At 54.9% G+C, this 25686-nt stretch overlaps 1 protein-coding gene across 2 annotated transcripts in view; it reads left to right on the top strand.

The window, feature by feature from the left end:
- Window positions 1–8546: 8546 nt before the first annotated feature.
- The window catches only part of CDH26 (cadherin 26), a 32062-nt gene continuing 14922 nt past the window's right edge, over window positions 8547–25686 (top strand). Inside the window, exons 1-9 of one of the 2 annotated variants that reach the window (XM_066237092.1) lie at window positions 8547–8864; window positions 13056–13160; window positions 15526–15687; window positions 16904–17051; window positions 19427–19590; window positions 19799–19927; window positions 20882–21067; window positions 22238–22509; window positions 25407–25549. In XM_066237092.1, coding sequence (XP_066093189.1) covers window positions 8802–8864; window positions 13056–13160; window positions 15526–15687; window positions 16904–17051; window positions 19427–19590; window positions 19799–19927; window positions 20882–21067; window positions 22238–22509; window positions 25407–25549 — 1372 coding nt within the window. In that variant the 5' untranslated portion in view covers window positions 8547–8801. The remainder of the gene's footprint in view (window positions 8865–13055; window positions 13161–15525; window positions 15688–16903; window positions 17052–19426; window positions 19591–19798; window positions 19928–20881; window positions 21068–22237; window positions 22510–25406; window positions 25550–25686) is intronic. The other variant, XM_066237093.1, reaches the window with a different exon arrangement.

Consider the following 25686-nt stretch of genomic DNA (forward strand, 5'->3'; position numbering starts at 1 on the left):
GCCCCCCCCCCCCCGGTTATTTTCAAAGGAAGGTTTCTTGCAGGAAGCCTTTCTCCCTATGGACCACCTTAAGTGAATGACAGCCCTTTGAAAACCAATGAACCCAGCGCGGTCTGTCACGTGAAGGAACAGAGTGACAGCTCTGCGAGGAGGGGTCAGCGCCACCGAACCAGCAGGCGGGTGGCCGTGGAGAACAGCGTCCGTCCGTCATGCGTGGCTCCCAGTTTCCCTGCCTGTAAGGACAGGAAGCGGTGCCGACAGCGTCGGATGCTGAGCGTCTGAGAAGAGGGTCAGGGCTCGCAGTGTCCCCATCACGAGCGGTCCCCCACCCCCAGGCAGAGAAGCCTGGGACACTCTGGCCCCTCTTCCAGTTGGGGAGCTTGTCTTTTGAGCAAAGTCATGTATCAGAAGCCGCCTGCTGGACGGAGACCACAGAATCGAGTGTCTTCCTGCCTTTTCCCTGACATGGGTGAAAAACAAGAAAAAGTCATTTTAAATTTAGAACCGGCGATAAAAAAGTGTGCGGCCCATCCCCGGTGGGGACGTCAGTGGGTGAACGTGACATTCCTGTGTGTGCCGGGGGCGGCGTGAGCTACACGGCACCCCAGACCTTCTGGAGGGGGGACGCGGGGAAAATCACGGTGGATGTGGGGTTTGTACACAGAGGACCCGCCTGTCAGAGAGAAAAACATGCAGCCACTCGGACTGTCACGGTTATTACGTTTCTGTTTTGGGACGTGCTCTAAATCAAAATGATGATTTTTTTTTTTTTAGGTTGCAAGAGCAGGATTTCGTCATCTTGCTGGGTGGGTGGGGGACAGAGTGGACAGGGGACATGGATGAAGTTCCTGAATGTCTTCTTAGCGGCCTCAGCTGGCCCCGCAGCCTCTGGGCTCTCCAACTGGTTTCCTGCTTCACTGCAGTGGAGTGACTTCTCAATGTCCCCACTGCCGTGGGGCTGTGCCGTGAGATTCTTGCCGATATTATTGGGAGCGGCTCTAGAGACTTCCTCACTGTACAGTGTGTTTTCATGACAGCCGCGGGTTTTATCCCTTTAAATGATTGTTCTACTTATTTTTTACATACATGTTTGTACTCTTTCACCTTTGGGGGCAAATGCGAAACGTGGCCCTTCTCCTTTGAAGACATACAATACAGCTTGCAGACTTTGCACTCAGCGGTCAATGTCATCCAAGGCGCTTTTATGCCAACAGTGTCAGGACAAGATACATGATAATTAAAATAAAGGCTCGGTGTGAAATACTAAGATCCTGTTTTGAAATCAGACTTCAGTCATACTAAAGAACATGTAACATTTTTTTTTTTTTTCTGACGTGAGGAGCTGGGAGGCAGACAGACAGACTCCCGCATGCGGCCGACCGGGATCCACCCGGCATGCCCACCAGGGGCGATGCTCTGCCCATCTGGGGCATTGCTCTGTTACAAGCAGAGCCACTCTAGCGCCTGAGGCAGAGGCCATGGAGCCATCCTCAGCGCCCGGGCCAACTTTGCTCCAATGGGGCCTCGGCTGCGGGAGGGGAAGAGAGAGACAGAGAGGAAGGAGAGGGGGAGGGGTGGAGAAGCAGATGGGCGCTTCTCCTGTGTGCCCTGGCCGGGAATCGAACCCGGGACATCCACACGCCAGGCTGACGCTCTACCACTGAGCCAACCGGCCAGGGCCACATGTAACATTTTTTACGGTCGTCTTTTTCTTCCCCGACTTGACTTGCAGATACCTCCAGGTCCTCTCACATCTTCACCTCCTGCCCTGTCCCCAGGGAGCACCCGTGCTGGTACCCTGAGGACTCTCGCCTTTGTGAACAATCAGAGCTGGACGTCTGTAGGCGTTACTTCCCCATCCCCCGTCTAGCGCCCTGTTGTTCTCAGTGTATGGACTGTGTTGTGAGAGCCCACAGACCTGCTCTGACTCTTCTCTCTCTGCTTCCTGAGTGGAACCCCCGTGCCCGGGCCACCCCGCTCCCTGTGAGTGCAGGCGGGTCAGCCCTTTATAAACGCCAGCGGCCCTCTGCGGGTCCTTCCCTGCCAGGTTTCTCCACGGCTCTCCCGGAGTTTCAGGGCCAACAGTGCTCAGTAAGCCCATCAGAGACCCACGTGTTCTCCTGATATTTACACGGGAGGGTTGACGCTCCGCTCCGTTGCTGCCTGCCCGCTGATGTGTCCGCCTGTGTGGGTGCTCCCGGGGACCTGGCGGGGTGAGGCCGGCAGGGTTTAGTTGGCTGGCCTCGCGTGTGAAGACGGTCACACTTCAGAGATTTAGAGGGACTGCCTCCGATGTTACTTTTGTCCCTTGCTTTTTTTTATTTATTTTTTATTTTTCTGAAGCTAGAAACGGGGAGAGACAGTCAGACAGACTCCCGCATGCGCCCGACCGGGATCTACCCGGCACGCCCACCAGGGGGCGACGCTCTGCCCACCAGGGGGCGATGCTCTGCCCCTCCGGGGCGTCGCTCTGCCGCGACCAGAGCCACTCTAGCGCCTGGGGCAGAGGCCAAGAAGCCATCCCCAGCGCCCGGGCCATCTTTGCTCTAATGGAGCCTTGGCTGCGGGAGGGGAAGAGAGAGACAGAGAGGAAGGAGGGGTGGAGGGGTGGAGAAGCAGATGGGAGCTTCTCCTGTGTGCCCTGGCCGGGAATCGAACCCGGGACTTCTACACGCCAGGCCGATACTCTACCACTGAGCCAACCGGCCAGGGCCATCTCTTGCTCTTTGAATCGAAGGCGGTCGCTTCATTTGGGGAACAGTCGTGACATCACAGGGCAGGACACTTATTAAAGGGCCTGAAGAGGTGATTTTGCTGGCTTACTTTTGGCCTCCGGTGGGTGGTTTATTTTAACTGGTGTTCTTGGGATGGGTTCGGAGCTCCTAACGGATGTTACAGGTCCGTTAGTGAACATAAGCACAGTTTTGGTTTTATAGTTTCTGAGACGCATATCCAACACATCTGAGCGCACTCAGCGCCGCAGATAAAAACCCCGCTGTTCTCACGGGGGCAGCGCCGGAGTGCTGAGTCATGGGCTCACCCAGCTCGAGTCTGAGCCGCTGAGTTCCTTGCCAATGTAGCGACGGAAGTCACTGTGTTTTTAAGAAGTGCCTCTTGTTTCTGGGGAGCTGTTTACGTACAAGTAGTTTCAAACAACCCAAAGAGAAAGAAAGAAAGAAAGAAAGAAAGAAAGGAAGGAAGAAAGGGAGGGAGGGAGGGAGGGAGGGAGGAAGGAACCCCCAAAAGTGTTGTGTGTAAAAAGAATGACTTCGGACTTAGAATCAGTTAGTGGGGAAAAATTTTTTTAAAAATGTACAATGAGCCCTGGCCGGTTGGCTCAGCGGTAGAGCGTCGGCCTAGCGTGCGGAGGACCCGGGTTCGATTCCCGGCCAGGGCACATAGGAGAAGCGCCCATTTGCTTCTCCACCCCTCCGCCGCGCCTTCTTCTCTGTCTCTCTCTTCCCCTCCCGCAGCCGAGGCTCCATTGGAGCAAAGATGGCCCGGGCCCTGGGGATGGCTCTGTGGCCTCTGCCCCAGGCACTAGAGTGGCTCTGGTCGCAACATGGCGACGCCCAGGATGGGCAGAGCATCGCCCCCTGGTGGGCAGAGCGTCGCCCCCTGGTGGGCATGCCGGATGGATCCCGGTCAGGCGCATGCGGGAGTCTGTCTGACTGTCTCTCCCTGTTTCTAGCTTCAGAAAAATGCAAAAAAAAAAAAAAAAAAAATGTACAATGAACCACAAAAAATATACCAGTATTATCTACAGTTGTCTAGGTTTAGGCTGTTTCTCAAAACCCGACCGATGAAACCGGCTGAAGATTTGCAAAGTAACGTGGCTGGTACGAGAGCAGTGGCCCAAGACAACAGGCGGGGGTCTTAGGACAGCTCACAGATAACAGGGGGTGGTCTTTCCCGGCTCTCAGGCCTGTCGGGTCAGTTTCTAAAAAGAGGTAAGAATTTCTGTCTTCCGCGATGTAAATATCGCCTGTTTCTGCTTTCCTTTCTGCTCCCTCCATCAGTTACACACACGCGTCAAGCTGCTGGTGGCTCCATGTTTCCAGGTTAACAGCAGAGCGGTATCTGTTATTTATTCACAGACATACGCAGGGACTCCTTCAGAAAAGCCCGGCACGTGTGTGACATTCGGCACGTGTGTGACTCGCCGCGCGAGGCCTTCTCGTACGCAGGCTTCGTTTTGTAGACAATAAAGCGGGTCCACCCCGATCTTGGAGACTCTGCATTTTTCCTTCCTGGAGATCGACTCAGATGGCAGAGGGACAGGGCCTGGGCTTGCTTCGCTTTTGAGACGCGGTTCTCCTGCCGGGTCTGTCCTCTCTCTCCCTGGGAGCCACGGCCCCATGGCTGGAGCCGACCCTTCCCTGGGCTTCTTCCGCTCTGTTTGTTTCTTGGCTTTTACTCGAGGTTATCCTGAGAAATTAGACTTTTCTTGTGACCATGAAGCAATGGGACCTTGACCTCAGAATCCTTTGGAAAATATATCTCGAATCGACCTACACGCAGAGGTCTCGACCCCTGGGGAGGTCTGGCCACGGACCCTTTGATTTCCCTGTTCTGTGCTGCCCACCAAGCTCCCTCCACCGCATGGCCCCATCGGAGGCGACCCCCAGGCCTTGGTGAAGCCAGCCCAGTTTAAACAACCGATGTCCATCCTGGTTTATGTAGAGACTCCGTGCCTTTCCCAGGACCGACCATCCTCCGGGTCAGGGTGTGAGGGCTCGGCCAGCCCTCTGCTGTCCTCTCCACTGGGACAGGGGGGAGGCGTGGCTGGTCTTCGCCACGGGGGCACCTCCAGTCCTCCCTCTGCTCTGCCCTGCTCTGCTTCCTCCAGGGCCGGGACAAAGAAAAGAAATAAAGAACTTCCCCACTCCCCGCACCCGCGCTCCTCTCTAACAGGCTACTCTGCCGGGTTCTCACTGCGGTTGGGCTTGCCCGGGTAAGCCGGCCTCCAGGTGTCCCAACGCTGGACGTCCCACCAGGCACGTGCTCTGCCCTCCACCTTTGCAGGTGGCCGCATCCCGCCCCCTCTCAGGGCGGGAGGAGGGTGCCACCCCCCCACCTCCCCGGTTTTCTTCTTTGACGCTTCCTTGAGATGTGAGAAGTGGTGTCTCCTTACCCCGCCCGAGTGGAGGACGCTGGACACTTCTGTTGTCCTGCTCGAAACCCTGCTGTCTGCCCTGGACGCCTCCTCAGCTGGACACGGGCCTGGTTGGCCAGGGCGTCGTCGGAGCAGATGAGATCCGGACCCGGCCAGGTGCTCAGTCTTGCAGGAGCCCTGGTTACTACCAGGGACTCTCTTGATGCTCCTCCCCCTTCCAGTCTCTGGGAAAACCCAATCCACCGATATCCCCGAAGTGGAAGGGAGATACCATCCTTCCCAGGCACAGAGTGTGAGACCAGCCCTTATGCCCATTATAAAAAAAAATACCGAGGCCCTGGCCGGTTGGCTCAGCGGTAGAGCGTCGGCCTGGCGTGCGGAGGACCCGGGTTCGATTCCCGGCCAGGGCACATAGGGGAAGCGCCCATTTGCTTCTCCACCCCTCTCCCTCTCCTTCCTTTCTGTTTCTCTCTTCCCCTCCCGCAGCCAAGGCTCCATTGGAGCAAGGATGGCCCGGGCGCTGGGGATGGCTCCTTGGCCTCTGCCCCAGGCACTAGAGTGGCTCTGGTCGCGGCAGAGCGACGCCCCGGAGGGGCAGAGCATCGCCCCCTGGTGGGCAGAGCGTCGCCCCTGGTGGGCGTGCCGGGTAGATCCCGGTCGGGCGCATGCGAGAGTCTGTCTGACTGTCTCTCCCCGTTTCCAGCTTCAGAAAAAAAAAAATACAAAAAAAAAATACCGAGAACTTGCAGTCGCCTGGGAACCCCTCAACACCCAAGGTGACAGCGTTGCGTCTAGATAATGAATTGCAGCTCAGACCCCCCTTTTCATCACTCAGTTGCTTTGATCTCACAAGCAATCCTCTGTATTTTTTTTTTCATTGATCAGTTTACACGGAGCTGGGAGCTGCCACCTTGTGGCCGTCATGCATTCCTGCACCTCTAAGGACGGGAACCCGCTGCTCTTTTCCTGGTTGGAATTGTGGGTACCGTGAACAGAACAGGAAGCTGGACCTCCTCGAGGTCCGTCTCGCCTGGGACACCAGGCAGGTGACGCCCAGAGTCACCAGCGGGAGGGAGTCACAGCCTAACGGAGAAAGGGTTGCCTTTTGGGAAACGAGCTTCTTGCTTGGTTATTTTTAAACGTTTGAGGATGTTGAAAATTCGGTTGTTAACAGACCAATTTCTTCCCACTGACAGCAAATGTGAGCGGTGGAGCCCTTCCCTAGCGTTCCCGACCTCTGGACATTCAACACGGCTTAGCTTTCTGGATCGATAAATTCTAAACCAGTGGTTCTGGCCAGGTTAGCTCAGTGGGTTAGAGCAGTGGTCCTCAATCCCCAGGCCGCGGACCGGTACTGGTCCACAGAGAAAGAATAAATAACTTACATTATTTCCATTTTATTTATATTTAAGTCTGAACAATGTTTTATTTTTAAAAAATGACCAGATTCCCTCTGTTACATCCGTCTAAGACTCATTCTTGCCCTGGCCTGTTGGCTCAGTGGTAGAGCATCGGCCTGGCATGCAGGAGTCCCAGGTTCGATTCCCGGCCAGGGCACACAGGAGAAGCGCCCATCTGCTTCTCCACCCCTCCCCCTCTCCTTCCTCTCTGTCTCTCTCTTCCCCTCCCACAGCCAAGGCTCCATTGAAGCAAAGATGGCCCGGGCACTGGCTATGGCTCCTTGGCCTCTGCTCCAGGCGCTAGAGTGGCTCTGGTCGCAACAGAGCGACGCCCCGGAGGGGCAGAGCATCAATCACCCCCTGGTGAGCATGTCGGGTGGATCCCGGTCGGGCGCATGCGGGAGTCTGTCTGACTGTCTCTCCCCGTTTCCAGCTTCAGAAAAATACAAAATAAAATAAAATAAAAAGACTCATTCTTGATGCTTGTCTCGGTCACGTGATACATTTATTCGTCCCACCCTAAAGGCCGGTCCGTGAAAATATTTTCTGACATTAAACCGGTCCGTGGTCCAAAAAAGGTTGGGGACCACTGGGTTAGAGCGTCATCCTGACATGCTGAGGTTGTTGTAGGTTCAATCCTTGGTCAGGACACACACACACACACACACACACACACACACACACAGATAGATCAAGGATTCTAGCTTAAGGTTTCTGATAGAGTACCACAGAATAAAGATATCCACTTTAAAAATAAGCACAAAGTTGTAAATCCACTAGTGATGACTGTTTCTCTTTACACACAGGCAATATTTGTAGACTTTACAATCGCATCGTTTACTCTTTTTAATCGTAAGCTGTTCATTTGGACTTAGGTAATGAACTATCCCCACGACAGCGTTTGGAGCATCTCCCAGAGCTAAGGATGTGCAGCGAGCAAGTCTACTTCCTCTTTCGCCTAGTAAAGAGCGGTTTACAGTTTTAAACAAGGCTGTGTGATAACACGGTGATATGCTGAGGTAATCAGGGTTAATGGGTCAGATTTCACTTTAAACTTGATTGTTGCAATCTTCAGTACTGGCTGAGTAGAATTCCCAACTTCTCCCCTTTTCCCCAGAATTCTAATGCAAGGTGCAAGACCCCCGGTTGGTACAGAGACCCTCCCCCAGGGAGGCTCTTTCTCGTGTCTCCTTCCTCCTTCTTTAATCCACAAATCTGAAAGGCAGATTCATCTCAGCTTAAAGGAGATGTCGGTAGAAAAAACATCTGGAAACCCCAGAGCCCTGAGACGGGGTCGGTGTGAAGATGGTTAGTGCTTTAGAAAGAAAGAGGTAATTCTCCTTCCTTCCTCCTTTCCCTTCCCTTCCCTTCCCTTCCCTTCCCTTCCCTTCCCTTCCCTTCCCTCCTTCTCTTTTTTTTTTTTTTTTTTTTTTTTTACAGAGGCAGAGATAGACAGGGACAGACAGACAGGAACAGAGAGAGATGAGAAGCATCAATCATCAGTTTCTCGTTGCGCGTTGCGACTTCTTAGTTGTTCATTGATTGCTTTCTCACATGTGCCTTGACCGTGGGCCTTCAGCAGACCGAGTAACCCCTTGCTGGAGCCAGCGACCTTGGGTCCAAGCTGGCGAGCTCTTTGCTCAAGCCAGATGAGCCCGCGCGCGACCTCGGAGTCTCGAACCTGGGTACTTCCGCATCCCAGTCCGACGCTCTATCCACTGCGCCACCGCCTGGTCAGGCCCCTCCTTCTCTTTATCCTTAATAAAATTATTCTTCCTTGGAGTTCTTTTCCAGTTCTTTCGTTACAAAGGCGAGGGGTCATAGGAAATAGTCCTTACAACATCCTGCTACAGCAGGAGGTCAGTCGTGGGACCTTTGACTTGAACACTGAACACCCACAGACAGAGAAGCCCCACTCCCCAGACGGGCTGGCTTCAGCTCCTCCGCGGGCGGTGCCCTCACCCCCGGGTCAGGCTCCCTGGCATCTGCCAGCGAGCATGAGAGCTGTGTGTGTCTGCGGCAGCAGCACCGCCCTCCACTCCCTTCCTAGGAACTCCACTGCTTGATTAGAGGGTAAAGCTTAGGGTTCGGCCGGCCCCACCCTGATACACCCAGGGCCAGCCAGGGAGGGCTGAGAGTGTCTGGGACAAAGTGACTGCAGACGGGGGAGAAGGCCCTGCTGGGAGGGTCGTTGCCTTATCTACGGGTGAGACCACAGCCCGGGAGAACCTGTCACCACTGCCGGCTGGGAGCTCGGGGTGTCTCAGGCATCGCCAGCTGACACGATGAGCTCCAGGGTCCCCACCTCCTTGCTGCTCCTCCTCTTCCTGCTGCTGCTGCTGCTGCAGGTGAGCGTGGGTGGGGGGCTGGGACCCCCCACTGGGCACCTGTCATCTATCTACCCGCTGGGACAGGGACAAGGATGGGTATGACCCGGCTGAGACGGGGGGAGGCGGCAGAGCCCCTGCCTGCTGTGGGCAGTGGGGCGCCAGGATTCACAGAGAGGGAGGGGCCCAGGCCACCCTCTGTTTGGGGGAGCAGCGGACCAGGCTGAGGGGACTCAGTTCAGAAGGGGCTTATACAGCGCGCACCCCGTTATTCCGATGTATATCAACACGCGGGCGAGTTGCCCCGACGATTCTCCTGTTCACACTTGACCTGAGACTGGGAGAACCTCGGCTGTGTCAGGTGTTCGAGAACCACACTCCAAGGGGCCCACTGTAAAGGTTCCGCTGGCTTTACGGAGCGAGGATCGGGCAGCCTCCCCCGTCACAGAGTCACAGATGGGAGCTCCGAGGAGCTCTGCAGAAGGAGAGACCGTGACGTGATGGGGGGCGGCGGAACGGGGAGGTCACACCGGCGAAGTTTACCGGTCCAGCCGCCTTTCTCTCCAGGCGGTGGGCGGGGGTCTGCCAGGCACCTGACCTCGCTGGTGCTGACCAGGTCATGCCAGGTGGATCGGTTCAAGTGTCCCCTCCTGGGGGAGGACCACAGGGCAGGAAGTCAAGCCTCACTCTGGCGACCGCCAGGGCGTGGGCCTGTTGTCTCGTTTCGAACAGTTCCCGCTTTTGGTCTAATAATCTAGTGACCTCGGTGGTTATTGTAAGGTCAAGTCCAAAAATTTGGGGGGAAAAAGTCAAAGAAAGAAACAGCTAAAAGCCCACCTGCGTCCAGCAGCACCTGTCCTGGGGTGCTGTCTCCCACGGGCACGTAGAAATGTGTTTGCCCCCGTCTTTCTCAGACGGTGTGACCTCCCCCCCCGCCACGTTGTTGATTTTATGGCTTTCTGTGCCCCCACCCTGGTAACGGTAGATCAGCAGCCTCGGGCCACTTCCCTTGTATTTACACAAGAGGAGTGGTCATCATGGCCTGGGACATTTATCAAACTAAATGTTGACGTTCTCCCTCCCCATCCCCCCACCCCAATTCTACATGATTTATACTTCCACTTGATTCTGCTAAGTTTATTTCTTACTAATGAACATCATTTTTGTTTATTTTTTATTGATTTATTTTTAAGTGAGATGAGGGGAGATAGTGAGACAGCCTCCCTACGTGTGCCCCGACAGGGATCCACCCAAGAGCCCCTCTATCCAGGGCTGATGCTTGAATCAACCAAGCTATCCTCAGTGCCTGGGGGCTGATGCTCAAACCAACCGAGCCACTGGCTGCAGGAGGGGAGGGAGAGAGAGAAGAGGGAGAGGGAGGGGGAGAGACTCAGATGGGCACTGCTTATGTGTGCCCTGACCAGGGGATTGTACATAGGACGTCCGCACGTAGGGCTGATGCTCTATCCACTGAGCCAACCGGCCAGGGCCATCGATTTTTATTTTTTAAGGTCGCCCTCATCCACAGCTTCCAACCAGAAAGCGATGATCTTACCAATGAGACAAAGGTGGGGTGTGGAACTCAGTGTCTGTGTCCGCTGAGTGAGGCTCCACTTCTCCTGGGAGACTGGATGGCAGCTTTGTGCTTCCAGTGGGGCCTTGGCGCTGTTCGGTTGGCAGAGACGGATTAGGGACGAGACGTGGGTTTGCGGAAGCTGAGGGGCTGCCAGGGAGCTGCAGGTGGCGCTTTGATGTCTAATTAGACTGTGAGCTGTCCGAGAGCGTCAGAGGCCAGCTGGCGGCTCACCCACGCCGTGTCCCTCCTGGTGGAGTCGAGGCAGAGTGGACTGAAGGTTCCCCTGCAGGCGAGCGTGGGCACACAGGGCCGCGGTCAGGTGCCCGTCCCCACGCTCGGCCACCACAGGCCGTCTCCTTCCTCCTGTTCTTGGGATCAACTCACTTTCTAATTAAGTCATTTTTTGAAAAAAACAAACAAACATTTTTCTGGATTAAAATTTTTTTGTGCCTGTGTTTGTATGTGACAGAGAGAGAGAGAGACAGAGACAGATAGAGGGACAGATAAGGACAGACAGACAGGAAGGCAGAGAGATGAGAAGCATCAATTCTTCGTTGCAGCTCCTTAGTTGTTCATTGATTGCTTTTTCATATGTGCCTTGACCAGGGGGCTACAGCAGAGCGAGTGACCCCTTGCTCGAGCCAGAGACTATAGAGTTACAGCTGACCATGGGAGGAGCAGAATGAGCCTGCGCTCAAGCTGGCGACCACGGGATTTCAAATCTGGTCCTCCGCGTCCTAGTCCGATGATCTCTCCACTGTGCACCGCCTGGTCAGGCTAGATTAAAATTTATCTAAAACATTTTTCTTTCTTTTTTTTTTTTTTTTTTTTTTTTTTTTTTAAGACTTCATTCACTTTAGTCTGACCAGGCGGTGGTGCAGTGGATAGAGCGTCAGACTGGGATGTAGAGGACCCAGATTCGAAACCCTGAGGTCGCCAGCTTGAGCATGGGCTCATCTGCTTTGAGCAAGGCTCACCAGCTTGGACTCAAGGTTGCTGGCCTTGAACAAGGGGTTACTCTATCTGCTGTAGCCCCACAGTCAAAGGGCATATGAAAAAGCAATCAGGCCCTGGCCGGTTGGCTCAGCGGTAGAGCGTCGGCCTAGTGTGTGGAGGACTCGGGTTCGATTCCTGGCCAGGGCACACAGGAGAAGTGCCCATTTGCTTCTCCACCCCTCCGCCGCGCCTTCCTATCTGTCTCTCTCTTCCCCTCCCGCAGCCAAGGCTCCATTGGAGCAAAGATGGCCCAGGCGCTGGGGATGGCTCTGTGGCCTCTGCCTCAGGTGCTAGAGTGGCTCTGGTCACAACATGGCGACGCCCAGGATGGGCAGAGCATCGCCCCATAGTGGGCGTGCCAGGTGGATCCCGGTCGGGCACATGCGGGAGTCTGTCTGACTGTCTCTCCCTGTTTCCAGCTTCAGAAAAATGCAAAAAAAAAAAAAAAAAGCAATCAATGAGCAACTGAGGTGTGGGAATGAAGAATTGATGCTTCTTCTCATCTCTCTGCCTTCCTGTCTGTCCCTATCTGTCCCTCTCTCTGTCTCACACACACACACAAAGACTTTATTCATTTTAGACGAGAGAGAGAGAGAGGGGCGGGGGGGAGAAACAGAAAGCATCAATTCCCATATGTGATTTGACCGGGCAAGGCCATGGTTTCACACTGGTGACCTCAGCGTCCCAGGTCGGTGCTTTGTCTGCTGGGCCAGCCTAGGTCAGGCTGGATTAAAAATTAATGTGGCAATAAACTCGGTTCACTTATATAAATAATAAGCAGATGGTGGCTGTAAAATATATTGTAGGTGACGCAAAGACAACTGTGTTGTTATTTCTGTTCCCTTGCCCCACAAACCTCTGACCCCAGTGTCAGAGTCTGTCACTCCCTTTGCGTGTCCCTGTCACAAGGGAGAGCAGGACACAAAAGGGCATTCAAAACCCCTCCGCACTGAATGGAGACTTCCTTATTCCTTATCAATGATGTCAGAAAGATAGCTAGAGACAGAGAGAGAGAGAGAGAGAGAGGGAGAGGGAGAGAGAGAGAGAGAGAGAGAGAGAGAAAGAGAGGGAGAGGGAGAGAGAGAGAGAGGGAGGGAGCGGCTTCCTCATCCCCCTGACGACTACCTGCATGTCTACCACAGGACAGGGGTGAGCCCGTCACGGGCAGTGGCCTTTCCTGCTATGTCCCCACAGCCCCTAAAATCATCATCTCACGAATCGTGAGAGATCGTCAGGCGGCACGCGCCTCGCGGTCTAGAAAGGACCCTGCCGTGAAGAGCACAGGCGCGTTTCATTTCTGAGTGTGGGGAGGTCGTGGGGGGGAGGCCGAGAAAGAAAACGCATGCCACAGCCCAGCCCAGGGGCCGCTGGCATCACCGCCCTCCTCACCGTCACCATCACTGTCACCATCACCATCACTGTCACCATCACCATCACCATCACCATCACCATCACCGCCCTCCTCACCGTCACCATCACCATCACTGTCACCATCACCATCACCATCACCATCACCGTCACCATCACTGTCACCATCACCATCACTGTCACCATCACCATCACCATCACCATCACCGTCACCGTCACCATCACCATCACGGTCACCGTCACCGTCACCGTCACCATCATCCCCTTTCCAGGGAGACAGCCATGGGCCTCTCCGGAGATCCAGGAGAAGGTGGATTCTCAGCACGTTGGAATTGGCGGAGGAAGACCCCGGCCCCTTCCCCAAGTTTGTCGGTCAGGTAAGGCCGCAACTCCTCCTCTGGGAAAGGCCCCCCGGGATCCCCTCTGAGAAAGCACGGCCCCTGCCTCCCTGCCCGCAGGGGGATGAGGCCCTGGAAGGCCGGGCACTGAGTGAGGTCGGGGGTGGAGGGCAGGGAGGGACCGTGGGCTGAGCCCCAGGTGCCCCCTGTGCCCGCGCGTCGGGCTCCTCGGCGTGAATGCCCCCCAGACGGTCAGGATCACACGGGGCAACAGGCAGGCTGAGTCCAGCTGACGGATCTGATGAATTTGGCCCACGCAGTCTTTTCTTTTATTTAAAAAATTATTTAAAAACAACAACAAAAAAAGGAGATTGTGGTTACCAGAAGCTGGGGGGTGGGGTGGGGGCACAAGGGACATTAAAATTAAAAAATGAAAATAGAGCAGTGGGTGCCAGGGAGGCTGGGAGGGTGTCTGAGGAGGGTGCGTGTTTAGTGGGGACGAGTTTCCCTTTTACAGGATGGAAGACACTGGAGGTGATGCCATGATGGTGGCCAAACAATATCAACGTAGTTCCCACCTCAGAACTGCGCACCCAAAAACCACTGAGACGGTGCATTTTATGTTGTGCTATTTTTACCACAATAAAATATTAGATAAAAGGCCCTGGCCGGTTGGCTCAGTGGTAGAGCGTCGGCCTGGCGTGCAGGAGTCCCGGGTTCGATTCCCGGCCAGGGCACACAGGAGAAGTGCCCATCTGCTTCTCCACCCCTCCCCCTCTCCTTCCTCTCTGTCTCTCTCTCCCCCTCCCGCAGCCAAGGCTCCATTGGAGCAAAGTTGGCCCAGGCACTGAAGATGGCTCTGTGGCCTCTGCCCCAGGCACTAGAATGGCTCCAATTGCAACAGAGCAACGCCCCAGATGGGCAGAACATTGCCCCCTGGTGGGCGTGCCGGGTGGATCCCGGTCGGGCACTTGTGGGAGTCTGTCTCTCTACCTCCCTGCTTCTCAATTCAGAAAAATACAACTCCTCCAAAACAAAACAAATTAGAAAAAAAATTAAGGGAGACTGTATTCAAAAGTCCGGCACGTCTAGAGGCTTTTTAAGAATCGGAAGATCCGACCACGGGGAGCCCCATTCCCACACAGCAACCACCGAGAGGGGCTCGAGTTGTGCCAGAACACCGCAGTCCCCACCACCCCCTACTGTCTCCCTCACTGAGGTTGAGGTTCGGCTGAGGCACCAAGGAAGACACGGGGTGAGGTTGGAACGCCAGGCTCTTTACACGTGGCCCACGTTATTTCCACTTCCTTCCCAACCTTGAGTTACGGCCTGAGTGATGAAGTCCCCCGGACCTCTGACATTCTATGATTCCTAGAAGAGAGTTAAGCATAACTCATATTTTTGCAATGTTTATAAAGTAGTATATGTCAGCGGTCGGCAAACTTACTAGTCAACAGAGCCAAATATCAACAGTACGACGATTGAAATTTTTTTTGAGCGCCAAGTTTTTTAAACTTAAACTATATAGGCAGGTACATTCCTTATCGAGGTAGCGCCTGCACATGGTATTTTGTGGAAGAGCCACACTCAAGGGGCCAAAAAGCCACATGGGGCTCATGAGCTACAGTTTGCCAGTCATATATACAAGAAGTATGTGATATACATTTATATAATATATATCTCTATCTATCTATCTATATCTCTATCTATCTATCTATCTATCTATATCTATATAGCTCACCTACAGGAAGTTTTCAAGGGTTGGTGGTTAAATGTGTAAACTCCCAAGGGTCGGGGAGCTCCTATTCCAGACGTACCACATCCTTAGTCTCTGAGAGACCCTGGCTACTTCTTCGTGGGTGACAGTGTCTCCATTAGGGGGCTGTCCTCCAGGTTAAATAGCTTAGGATGAGGACGGCTCACTGTGAGCTCCTCCGAAACAGGAGCTGTGTGACCTTGTCTTTCCTTGGCCGGACAACCAGGACCAACAAGTCAGTCCGTGTTCTTTTGGACTCCTCTGCCCAGATTCTGCACGTGAGTCTGCGTTAGGAGAACGAGGTCACGCTTTTGCACGTCCCGCTGGCCGCGTCCCCAGCCTGACCGGGTGTCACGCCCGTTTCTGTGGCCGTGCGTGGAAACCCGGGTCCCGCGCTGTGTGACGGGCATTGTCGCAGGATCCCGGGCACACGGATGCACACGGATGCACACGGATGTCATTTCCGACGTCCACTTGTTCCTTTCCCTGTGTCTTTGCTCACCCGTTTATTTCTGCAGGATAAACCGCCCGACGCACAACTGCTGGGCACGGCTCCTTACAGATGCCTCTGCATCTCAGCCTTGATAAATGACACCCCGAGTGGTGTGTGCTCATTCTCTCTCTCCCTTCGTTTATTTCTCCTTCCAGCTGTTCAATAACATGTCTCATAACATGCCATTAACGTATTTAATCAATGGACCCGGTGTGGACAGAGAGCCAGAGATCGGTTTGTTTTCTATAGAAGATCACGAGAACGGAAAAATATACGTTCACCGCCCTGTCGACCGGGAGACAACGCCATCTTTCACGGTACCTAAAATTCAATACCGTAAAGCTCTTGCGGGCGTAATGCATTCGGTGAGGCTTGTCTGAGCTGGGTGCCAGGCTCTGGGAGGTTGATGTATTCTAATACTCCGTGGAGAGCTGTGGAAGTGTGCCTGGGGCACGGAGGTTGATTTCGTCATCTTCCTTCAGTGTGGACTTTGGCTTTGTAACGATTTCTGCGACCCGTGTGAACGGCTACACCCCTGCCTCCCACGGACCTGTATCGGGTTCTCGGGGGGCAGGTGGGGGGTAGAGCTACAGATTGTTTGTAAAATGGGTGAGTTGACCCTTTGACGGGGAGAGGCTCCGCCCGACCCCTTGGGTTGCGTAGTAACTGATGAGTGACGAGCTGCTCCCCTGGTGACGACAGGGTCTCAGTGTGTCTCCAGGTGTTCTTTATGCTGCTGTCATCCCCACACCACGGTCCACTTACTGTGAAGTGGAGATTCAGGTTCTCAGCCGGCAGAGGCAACGGGGTGGGGGTAGGGGGTAGGGGGGGACGCATGAACCCGCCCTGGGCTTCGCCGACTTCATTGTTTCTCTGTTTCCAACTTTATCGCTATGCGTCCTTATTTTTAACACTTCCTTCTTCCTGTTTGCATTTCATTCACCTGCTTTTCATTTCTTCTTTAGCTTCTTAAGCAACTCAAGATAGACGCTTCAAGCACTGATCTGAGATCTTTGAAGGAAAAAGACCTGTCACGGGCATGCGCGAGAGGAACTGACCCTCTCGCAGAAGAGCGGTGACCGTTTCGGAACCCACCACGGGTCCGCAGCCAGCCGGGCTCATTACCTTAAAACGTTCACTTTACCCCGAGCTTTTAAGCGTCCGCTGTCTGGGACGTGCCGGCAATATCCATTAACGTCTTCATTTCACGTGACGACAGTCAGGCCATGCACGCCGAGGCTCGTCACGGGGGGGGGGGGGGGGGGGGGGAGACTGAGGTCGAACCTGGTAACAGCTAGTGATGTCTTTTCTCGAGTTGGTGCACTGATGTGCTGATCTATTGTACAAGCGTTTGTCGAGCACCGGGCCTGGTCCCTGGGCCGCCTGCTGAACGAGCCGTCAGCGGCACCTGGCTTTGGAAACTGCCAGTCTCGTGGAGGAGACAGAGGCAAAGACGGCGACGCTGGTGGCTATTCGATCAGCGTCACCAGGTCCACGGTTCTGCCGCGTGAGCCCAGATCTCTGCCCCCCCAGGTGTACTTTGACGCTGTGAATCGCTTGACGGGAAAGACCGTGGATAACTCCTTGATCTTCAACATCAGGATCCGAGATGTGAACGATCACGCCCCCCAGTTCCCCAAGAAGGAATTTAACGTCAGCGTGAGAGAGGACCACGGGGCAGGTGCGTCCCGGGGGGCCTCAGCTGCCCCTCCCAGTCTGGCTCCCTGAAGCCTCTCCTCCCCGAGGTCATGTGGGGCACTTGCTCCAGGGGATCTTCAGGGAGCTCCCCCGCCCCCCACACTGTCCATGTCCCGAAGGGCCCATGCCCTGGGTTAGAGCAAAAACGCTTGAGGTCTGCAGCAGCCTCGTTCTGTGTTGGGGACACAGTGACGTGGGATTGAGTCCAGCAGAAGGGCGGGTACGTAACTACTGATCTAGAATAAAGCCCGCAGCCAGGAGGGGAGGAAAAGGCGGAGCTGGGAGGTGAGTTCCTGAGTGTCCCAGTGGACTTCTCACCTGGAAGACGGTGAGACGCCTCGCCTGTCAGACCTGCAGGCGCTGGGAGTCTCTCACACCAAACCACGCGCACTAGAACGCGCGTCTGTTTAAAGAACAAAGCATTCTTTACTTTTGCAAAAAACGGTCTTTAGAAGACTGGGAAAATTCCAGGCCACAGAAGGTAGAAACAGTAAGCCTGTAGCACTCCCAGTTAGAGAGAGACCTGGGCCGCTGCTGTTCGCTTTACCTTCCGTCTGTGTGCTTCTTTGCATTTTTGGTGCATGCACACGCTGTGTATTTATGCGTGCATATCCGGATGATCCAGATTCGACAGAGATAAGATATCATTTCAAACGCTTACTTGTATATATCTACATCCATTTAAAAATCATTATGGTAAAAATGCATATGTGTGTGTGGGTGTATTATTTACAAATATACGGGCACGCTTTTTTATTTGTGTATATTGGTGGGTTGATTTTTTTTTCGAAAAATGCCATTTTTTTCTCTTAGTAATCGAGCAGTATCCTACGACATCGGGAGTGAAATATTTTATTTTACGCATATGCTTTTAGGTATTTAATTAGTCTCCTGTTGCTGGAATTTATGCTCTCTTGCCACTTTTTGTTGTTTTCATGAAAAACGTTCCAATGAATTTATCGCAGCTAAATCAGCGTTACTTACTCAGGACGGGGTTCAGATGGGAGCTGCTGGTTCAAACAGCGCCCACAGGTTACGTGCCCACTCGCGGCTCCTGCAGCGGTCCTGGGAGCCGAGGGCGCACCTGTGACGGCCGAGCCTGTGTGTTCTCACCGGCTTCTCTTCTTGGCTATTTCTTCTTTCCACTGGCTTGTTCCTTTCTCTGTCCATTTCCATGAGCGTGCTTGTCATTTTTCTTCCTGGTTTTAACCTCCTCATCCTATATCAGGAATGCCTGTCTGCCATATGCATTTTTTTTTTTAATTCAGTGAGAGGAAGGAAGGCAGAGAGACAGACTCTCTCATGCATCCTGACTGGGATCCACCCTGCAAGCCCACTAGGGGGCGATGTTCTGCTCATCTGGGGCGTTGCTCCATTGCTCAGCAACCAAGCTCTTCTTAGTGCCTGAGATGAAGGCCATGGAGCCATCCTCAGTGCCCAGGGCCAACTTGCTTTAATTGAGCCATGGCTGCAGGAGAGGAAGAGAAAGAGAGAGAGAGAGAGAGAGAGAGAGAAAGAGAGAAGGGGCAGGGAGGGTGGAGAAGCAGATGGGCGCTTCTCCTGTGTGTCCTGACCAGGAATCGCCCCTGAGGCCATTCACATGCCAGGCCAGTGCTCTACCACTGAGCATTTCAAATGATCTTCTGGTTTACTACTTCCTTTTCACTTTCGCCTGCAGGTTTTTTTTGGGGGGGGGTAGGGGGGTGGGGAGCACATTTAAAAATCTATCCATCAGTTCTGTCTTTAAAAGTCTTCTTCTTCTTTTTTTTTTTCATTTTTCTGAAGCTGGAAACAGGGAGAGACAGTCAGACAGACTCCCGCATGCGCCCGACCGGGATCCACCCGGCACGCCCACCAGGGGCGACGTTCTGCCCATCAGGGGGCGATGCTCTGCCCATCCTGGGCGTCGCCATGTTGCGACCAGAGCCACTCTAGCGCCTGAGGCAGAGGCCACAGAGCCATCCCCAGCGCCCGGGCCATCTTTGCTCCAATGGAGCCTTGGCTGCAGGAGGGGAAGAGAGAGACAGAGAGGAAAGCGTGGCGGAGGGGTGGAGAAGCAAATGGGCGCTTCTCCTGTGTGCCCTGGCCGGGAATCGAACCCGGGTCCTCCGCACGCTAGGCCGACGCTCTACCGCTGAGCCAACCAGCCAGGGCTTAAAAAGTCTTCTGCATTTGCAATCATGACCTGACGGATTTGTAACTAGTCCTCTTGCTCTGCCTGGGATAGCTACAGTGTGTACTGAAACGTTTCAGCTACTCGGCTGAGTGCCCCAGGACCGTTTAGTGAAGCACCTGCCTTCCCACTGCTCTGACAAGCTACCTTTGGCCAAGAGTCACGATGGAAACAATTTTTTCCAGGCCCTATTTTTCAGATGTTAACGGTCGATTTGGATCAAGAGAATACTCCAAATTCTCAGGTCCTTTACTCCCTGGTTTCTCAAACGCCGTCACTGGACGAGAGCGTCTTCGAGATTGACCGGGACAGTGGAGAAATACGCCTCTCGGGATGCTTAGATTATGAGGTGGGCTGGATCTTCCTGTTTCAAAACACAATGCAGTGTGTTTGTTCTCTATCTCTGAGCCCCGGACACAGGATTTATATTCGTGAGGGGAAACCCTCTGTGGCCGGACTTGGCTGTTAAAATTGCTACAATGGGGAACTATCTCCTTATTAACCTTTTTCCTTTTCTGTATTTGGAGGCCTTGACTTCCTCTTTCCTCCCCACACAGAGCGCTCCCCAGTTTACACTACTCATCAGGGCGAGGGACTGCGGGGAACCCCCACTGTCGTCCACAGCCACGGTCCACGTCAGCGTGCGAGAAGGCAACAACCACAGGCCCACGTTCGCCCAGGAGCATGTAAGCACCTGCTGACTCCCAGTCTGAGCTCTACCGCGATGGCCCCGAGTCCTGGCTCGGTCTCACTGAGGGACGGATGCTCCCCTCCCATCACCCTGTAACCCTGCCGTTCTCCCAAGTAACGTTGACCCTGGAATCCAAAAGGGGCCAGGCGGGCACGGAATCATCTCATTGAGTCCAACGAGCTTGCGATGTTTCACTACTCTGTGCCGGAAACGGTGCTCTGGCCCCCGGTTGCCTGGGGGTGGGACTTGTTCCTACAGCACCTAACACAGACTCGGGTACCTAAGTCATTGTTTTTAAAAAAAACACAGCTGTATAAAGTAAAGCTGAAATGTTTCCAACGAGAGTCCCCTCAGCACACAGCACGGAGTCGCTGCAAAATGACGCCTACCACGTGTGAGCCTAGCTTCCAAAGTCTCCCCGCTGGGGCCTGGGTCACACTGGGCTCTGCCGCCCGGCTGGAAAAAATGAGCCCTGGTACCGGGACGCGCTTGTCTGGAGAAATTATCTTGTCACCCCGCCTGCTGAGCAGCCATCTATTGTAAAGATCTGTGTGTGTTAGAGACTCGACCTAAGTAGCCATCAGGGCTCCATTTTAGGACGGGAGGATGCTCCGGCAGCCCAGACTCGGATGTGTGTTATTATTATTATTATTTTTTTCAAGTCTTCGAAAAATGGTGCCGGGCGTTGGATGGATGAGCCGTTTTAAAGTTGTTCAGCCGCGGGCGCCCAGGCAGAGGGTGGGCGGGGGAGGCGAGGGATGTGTTACTGATGCTCGTTCTGCTGTGTCAGGCAGTTTCAAATCCCCCGGGGTCAACAAGCTCAGCAGCGAGGGAAAGATCCAGGCCATGGTGGAAGGTTCGGCTGACTTTCCGTCTCCTGCTTTCTTTCTTTCTCCACTGCGTCTCTCTGTCTCCGCGACCCTGGGAACGATGGCGGCCCCTCTCGCAGTATGAGATCGAGGTTCCCGAAGGCCAGGTCAGCCCCGGCGTCCTCCGTCTCCTCGTCCAAGACCGGGACTCGCCGTTCACCTCAGCGTGGAGGGCGAGATTTAACATATCCACGGGCAACGAAGGGGGACATTTTGACATTCGGACTGACCCTGAGACCAACGCCGGGATCGTCGATGTTATCAAGGTAAAGCCACGTGGACGGCACACCGGCGGGTGGCATGGGGGCCGACACGCCCGTGCTGGGGGGAGTCCTGAGAGCGAGGCGGGAGCCGACCCCGGGGACCCCGCGGAGTCTGGGGAGGGGCGGGGCTGGCGGCGACTTCCGCTGTGGCCTCCCTGGCTCCTCCCACCAAACTAACATCAATAGTAAAAAGGATCTCTGATGAGCCTTCAAGTACTTCGACACTCAATAATTTTGGACAAAGTTTAATAGACTTGCATAGGCCCTAAAATGTTATTTTTCCCTCCCCTCCTGATGTGATAAAAGGACATTTTCCCTAATCCTATGAGTTCATTTATTTCCTTCTGAGTCTAAGAGAAATAAGGACGTTCACGAGCCCCCGAGAGTGCCGTGGGCCGCCGGCGCTTGGCCTGCTGTGGCCAGTGGTGCTGTGGGCCGCCGGCGCTTGGCCTGCTGTGGCCAGTGGAGAGCTGACCCCACAGCAAAGTATTATCTCTACTGATAAGGACCCCGAAGCCCAGAGAGGGTGGTTTTTTTTCGTGAGGTCACACAGCTAGACCAGGTTCTGACCGGGGCAGCCTGAGTCACGGTGCCTTTGGTCTTAATGGCTCTCGGCTAGACCCCGAGGGTGGTGGCCAGTGCCTTTGGGGCAGTGCAGGTGAGTCAACCTGGAGGTCAGGTTCAAAGGTGGACCTGAGTGGACTACGTCTGGGGCGGGGCCCGGCTTTCTGCCTGTCCGTGCTGCAGGTCCCCAGGCGATGACCAGGCTTGTGTCTGCACATTCCCCGGGGGCAGAAATGCCCAGAGGCCCCTGGCCTTCCCATCCTTCCCGGTGGGTCCCTGCTGACCGCTTTGCACCCGGAGTGACTGAGCTCGTTGATGTGCACGTTTCCTTCAGGTCCCCGGCTTTCTCTCCCCTGCAGCAGGGTTGTCCCATGAATGTTTTATTAGGTTACGGTTTTTGTTGCATTTTTCATTACGCTCTGACGGCTGGTGGCTCTTTCCAACCAGGATGGGGGTGGGGGGTGAAGGGACTGCATAAATGATTTGACTGATGGGGGCGGGGGACTGCCTGCCCTCTCTTGATCGTTATCAAAGCTGAGGTAAATAACAAGGGAGCTGCAGGCGGGAAGCGCCAGGCGCTAATGAAATCTCTCCGCGGGGCTCTCGCAGGCTCTGGATTATGAAGCCCACCCAGCGGCCAGGAGCCTGGTGGTGGCCGTGGAAAACGAGGAGCCCCTCTTCTCCTGCGAGGGGGGCGAGGTTCGGAGGCCCAGGGCGGCGGCGGCCAGCGCCACGGTGAGCGTGCGGGTGACCGACCACAACGATCCGCCAGCCTTTCACCCCAGGACCTTCATCGTCAGCGAGGTCGAGGGCGCCGGGCCGGGAACGCAGTTGGGAGTTTTCAATGCCACGGATCCAGACGGAACTGACGGCCGGATAAGGTGAGAGGTCAGGAAGGAGACAGGAGGCGGTTGAAGCAGACGGCTACACCCCCCTCCCTCCACGATGTCCCTTGGCTGGAAAGCCAGCTCCCTGGGTGTGCTGGGGAGGCCGGCTCTGTCTCAGTTATGGAAATTTCAGAATGCCCCCAGAATGCCCTCTGGCTGGCCCAGGTCCATGCCCTGGTCCTGGCACAGTGTCCTCTGACCCCACCAGGTGGAGCTCCCTCGCTCATGTCCCTTTGCACTAGAATACACTCCTTCACAGTCTTTTCTTGTCTTAGAATAATTTATGTGGTACTATTTCCCTCTTCAACAAAGGCTGTAAACTGGCCACCCTCTGGCTTCTGGGCTACAGAAGTGTTGCTTTTTAAAAAAAAATTGTGGGAGGGCCCTCGCCGGTTGGCTCAGCGGAAGAGCATCAGCCTGGCGTGTGGAAATCCTGGGTTCAATTCCTGGCCAGGGCACACAGGAGAAGCGCCCATCTGCTTCTCCACCCCTCCCCCTCTCCTTCCTCTCTGTTTCTCTCTTCCCCTCCTGCAGCCAAGGCTCCATTGGAGCAAAGGTGGCCCGGGTGCTGAGGATGGTTCTGTGGCCTCTGCCTCAGGCGCTAGAGTGGCTCTAGTCGCAACAGAGAGACTTCCCAGATGGGCAGAGCATCGCCCTCTGGTGGGCATGCCGGGTGGATCCCGGTCGGGCGCATGCGGGAGTCTGTCTGACTGCCTCCCTGTTTCCAACTTCAGAAAAAAAAAATCAAGAGATTAAGTATAATAGCCTGAGATATCTGGACGTCTTGAAAAAAAAAAAAAAGACGAAAGATTTGGCATCACTGGCTCTGTGTTCTGAAGCCACTAGGGGCCGAGTGGGGTCAGGTCCTTTAAGGGACTCAGCTTAACGCTTGGCCCCTGCTGGCTGGCTTCCTCGTTTCTGGGTGCCTGCTGGGCCTGTGGGCACCTGAGTGTGAGATTTTTCTTTAGAGTGGCGATATTTTTTGCTGATCTGACAAAGACATAGGTATAATTTTCATTCATTCACAGTTGTGTTGGCGGTTGTCATTTTCTTTCTTTATTGGACATTTTCTAAATCAGTGGTCCCCAACCCCCAGGCCGTGGACCAGTACCGGTCCGCAGAGAAAGAATAAATAACTTACATTATTTCCATTGTATTTAAGTCTGAACGATGTTTTATTTTTTAAAAATGACCAGATTCTCTCTGTTACATCCGTCTAAGACTCACTCTTGACGCTTGTCTCGGTCACGTGATGCATTGATCCGTCCCACCCTAAAGGCCGGTCCGTGAAAATATTTTCTGACATTAAACCGGTCCGTGGCCCAAAAAAGGTTGGGGACCACTGCTCTAAAGGGAGAAGGGACCTGCACCCCCTGACTAAACACTCCGGTACTGCATGGTTTAAACACGCTTGTTGCACGCTGGTTGAAACCCCCCCCGCCCCCCCTTCCGCTTTTCAAGAATGCTGCTCAGCTCCTATTTTGAGAAGGGCCCAGATTTTAATCTTCAGTTCCCTGTGGAGTGCTGAGTCACTAGGGACATGGCTCCATGCCGGGGTCAGGGTGACGCTGTGACCGTGAGAACTTGCCCTCCACGTTGGTGGCTATCGCGCGGCAGGCACTGATGGCGGGCCGGCCCGGCCCACGCAGCCTGGCGCTCTGCACGTCTAACCGGCTCCCCGGGGGCACGCCGACGCCGCTGGCCCGTGGGCCTCGCTCTGAGGACCCCGAGGCACAGCCTGTCCGTCCTCGGTCCCCGCTGCGCCCCCGTCCCTGGCGCGTGCTGGCTCACAAGCCGGTCTCCGGAAGCGTTGGCGTTGTGCCGGAGTCAAACACCGGACAGCCTGCTCGCCTGAGCCTCCAATGTTGCCTTTGCCAACGTGTCCGCCCAGGGCTCCCGGGACAGCGGGGCCGTGACCCCACGGGCGGGCGGGCCTGCTTCACTGGTGTCGACAGCGTCTCCATTTTCTTTTTTTTTGGTGGGGGGGGGCGTCCCTTTCACGCATGAACTTGTGGGAGGCGCCTTCCGCCTGAGATGATCCATGAACAAACTCTGAGCTCCCACCCTCGATTGGTTTGTGAACGCTACAAACGATGCCCTTCCGAGGAGCCCCTGGGGCCTCCCGAGTGCAGATCCGTGGGAGGAAAAACCTCAGTCCCTTTAAAAACCGTGCTATGTGGACTATGGGGGCGGGGGGGGGGGTGGTGGTTAGCTGCCGACCCTTTCCCAGTGGGGAATAGCAAGCGGGGCACTTCCCTCCTCCGGCCCTTGTGGGGGACCCGCTGCTTGTCTAGCGCTGGCCTCTAGGTCCAGGAGGCTCCCTGCGGGCCCCCCAGCAGGCAGGCAGCAGTGCCTGGGTCTGTCCGTTCACTGGGTGTCCTCTGATTCTGACCGGTTTCGGGGGGGATTCCAGACCGCTGGGCATGCTCACTCGTTCAAGGGGCACCGGTGTGCACAGCGAGGGGCCGTGGAGAACATGCAGGGGGCTGCAGACTCCCAAGTGGGGGAACAGCGTCCGAGCATCCGCTGCAGGGGAAGGCTGGTTTTTACACTAAGCTACCAACCAGCACCTACCGGCCTCCGAAGACCGGTTCCCGCCCGGGGTGCCGTGCTCTCCCCGAGGTGGACAGAGCTACATTCAGTCCAGCACCTGACACGAAATTCGCCGGGGATCCCGACCTGATGTTCGAAGCGCCGTGGTCTTCGGGGCTGCTGCCGCCTGGGCGCCCTCGTCAGACTCAGGAGCGCTCCAAACGTCACCTTTCCCAGAACTTCCCGCGTGACCTGCGGCCGGAATGGTGTCCGCTGCGATGTTTTCCCATTTGACTTCTGAGTTAACTTGGTCGTTTTTAACACGGCCTGTCTTTGTTTTGTTTTTTTCCTCCTTGCAGGTATAAACTGCTTCACGACCCCGCGCACTGGGTCTCCGTGGACGAACACTCGGGAGTGGTGGTCACCAGGGGGCAGCTGGACCGGGAGTCCCCTTACGTGAACGACAGCTTTTACAGGATCACCGCGCAGGCCGTGGACGACGGTAAGTGTTTTATCCAGACGTGGGGGGTGGGGTGGGAAAGTGTTTCCTCACTCCTGAGGGAAAACAACAGAGCCTCTCAGCACAAATGGGAAAAATACAAACCTTTTCATCACCACCGTGCACGCACGCACGCGGTG

This window comes from Saccopteryx bilineata, chromosome 6, assembly GCF_036850765.1.
Source record: "Saccopteryx bilineata isolate mSacBil1 chromosome 6, mSacBil1_pri_phased_curated, whole genome shotgun sequence".
Taxonomy (NCBI): Eukaryota; Metazoa; Chordata; class Mammalia; order Chiroptera; family Emballonuridae; genus Saccopteryx; species Saccopteryx bilineata.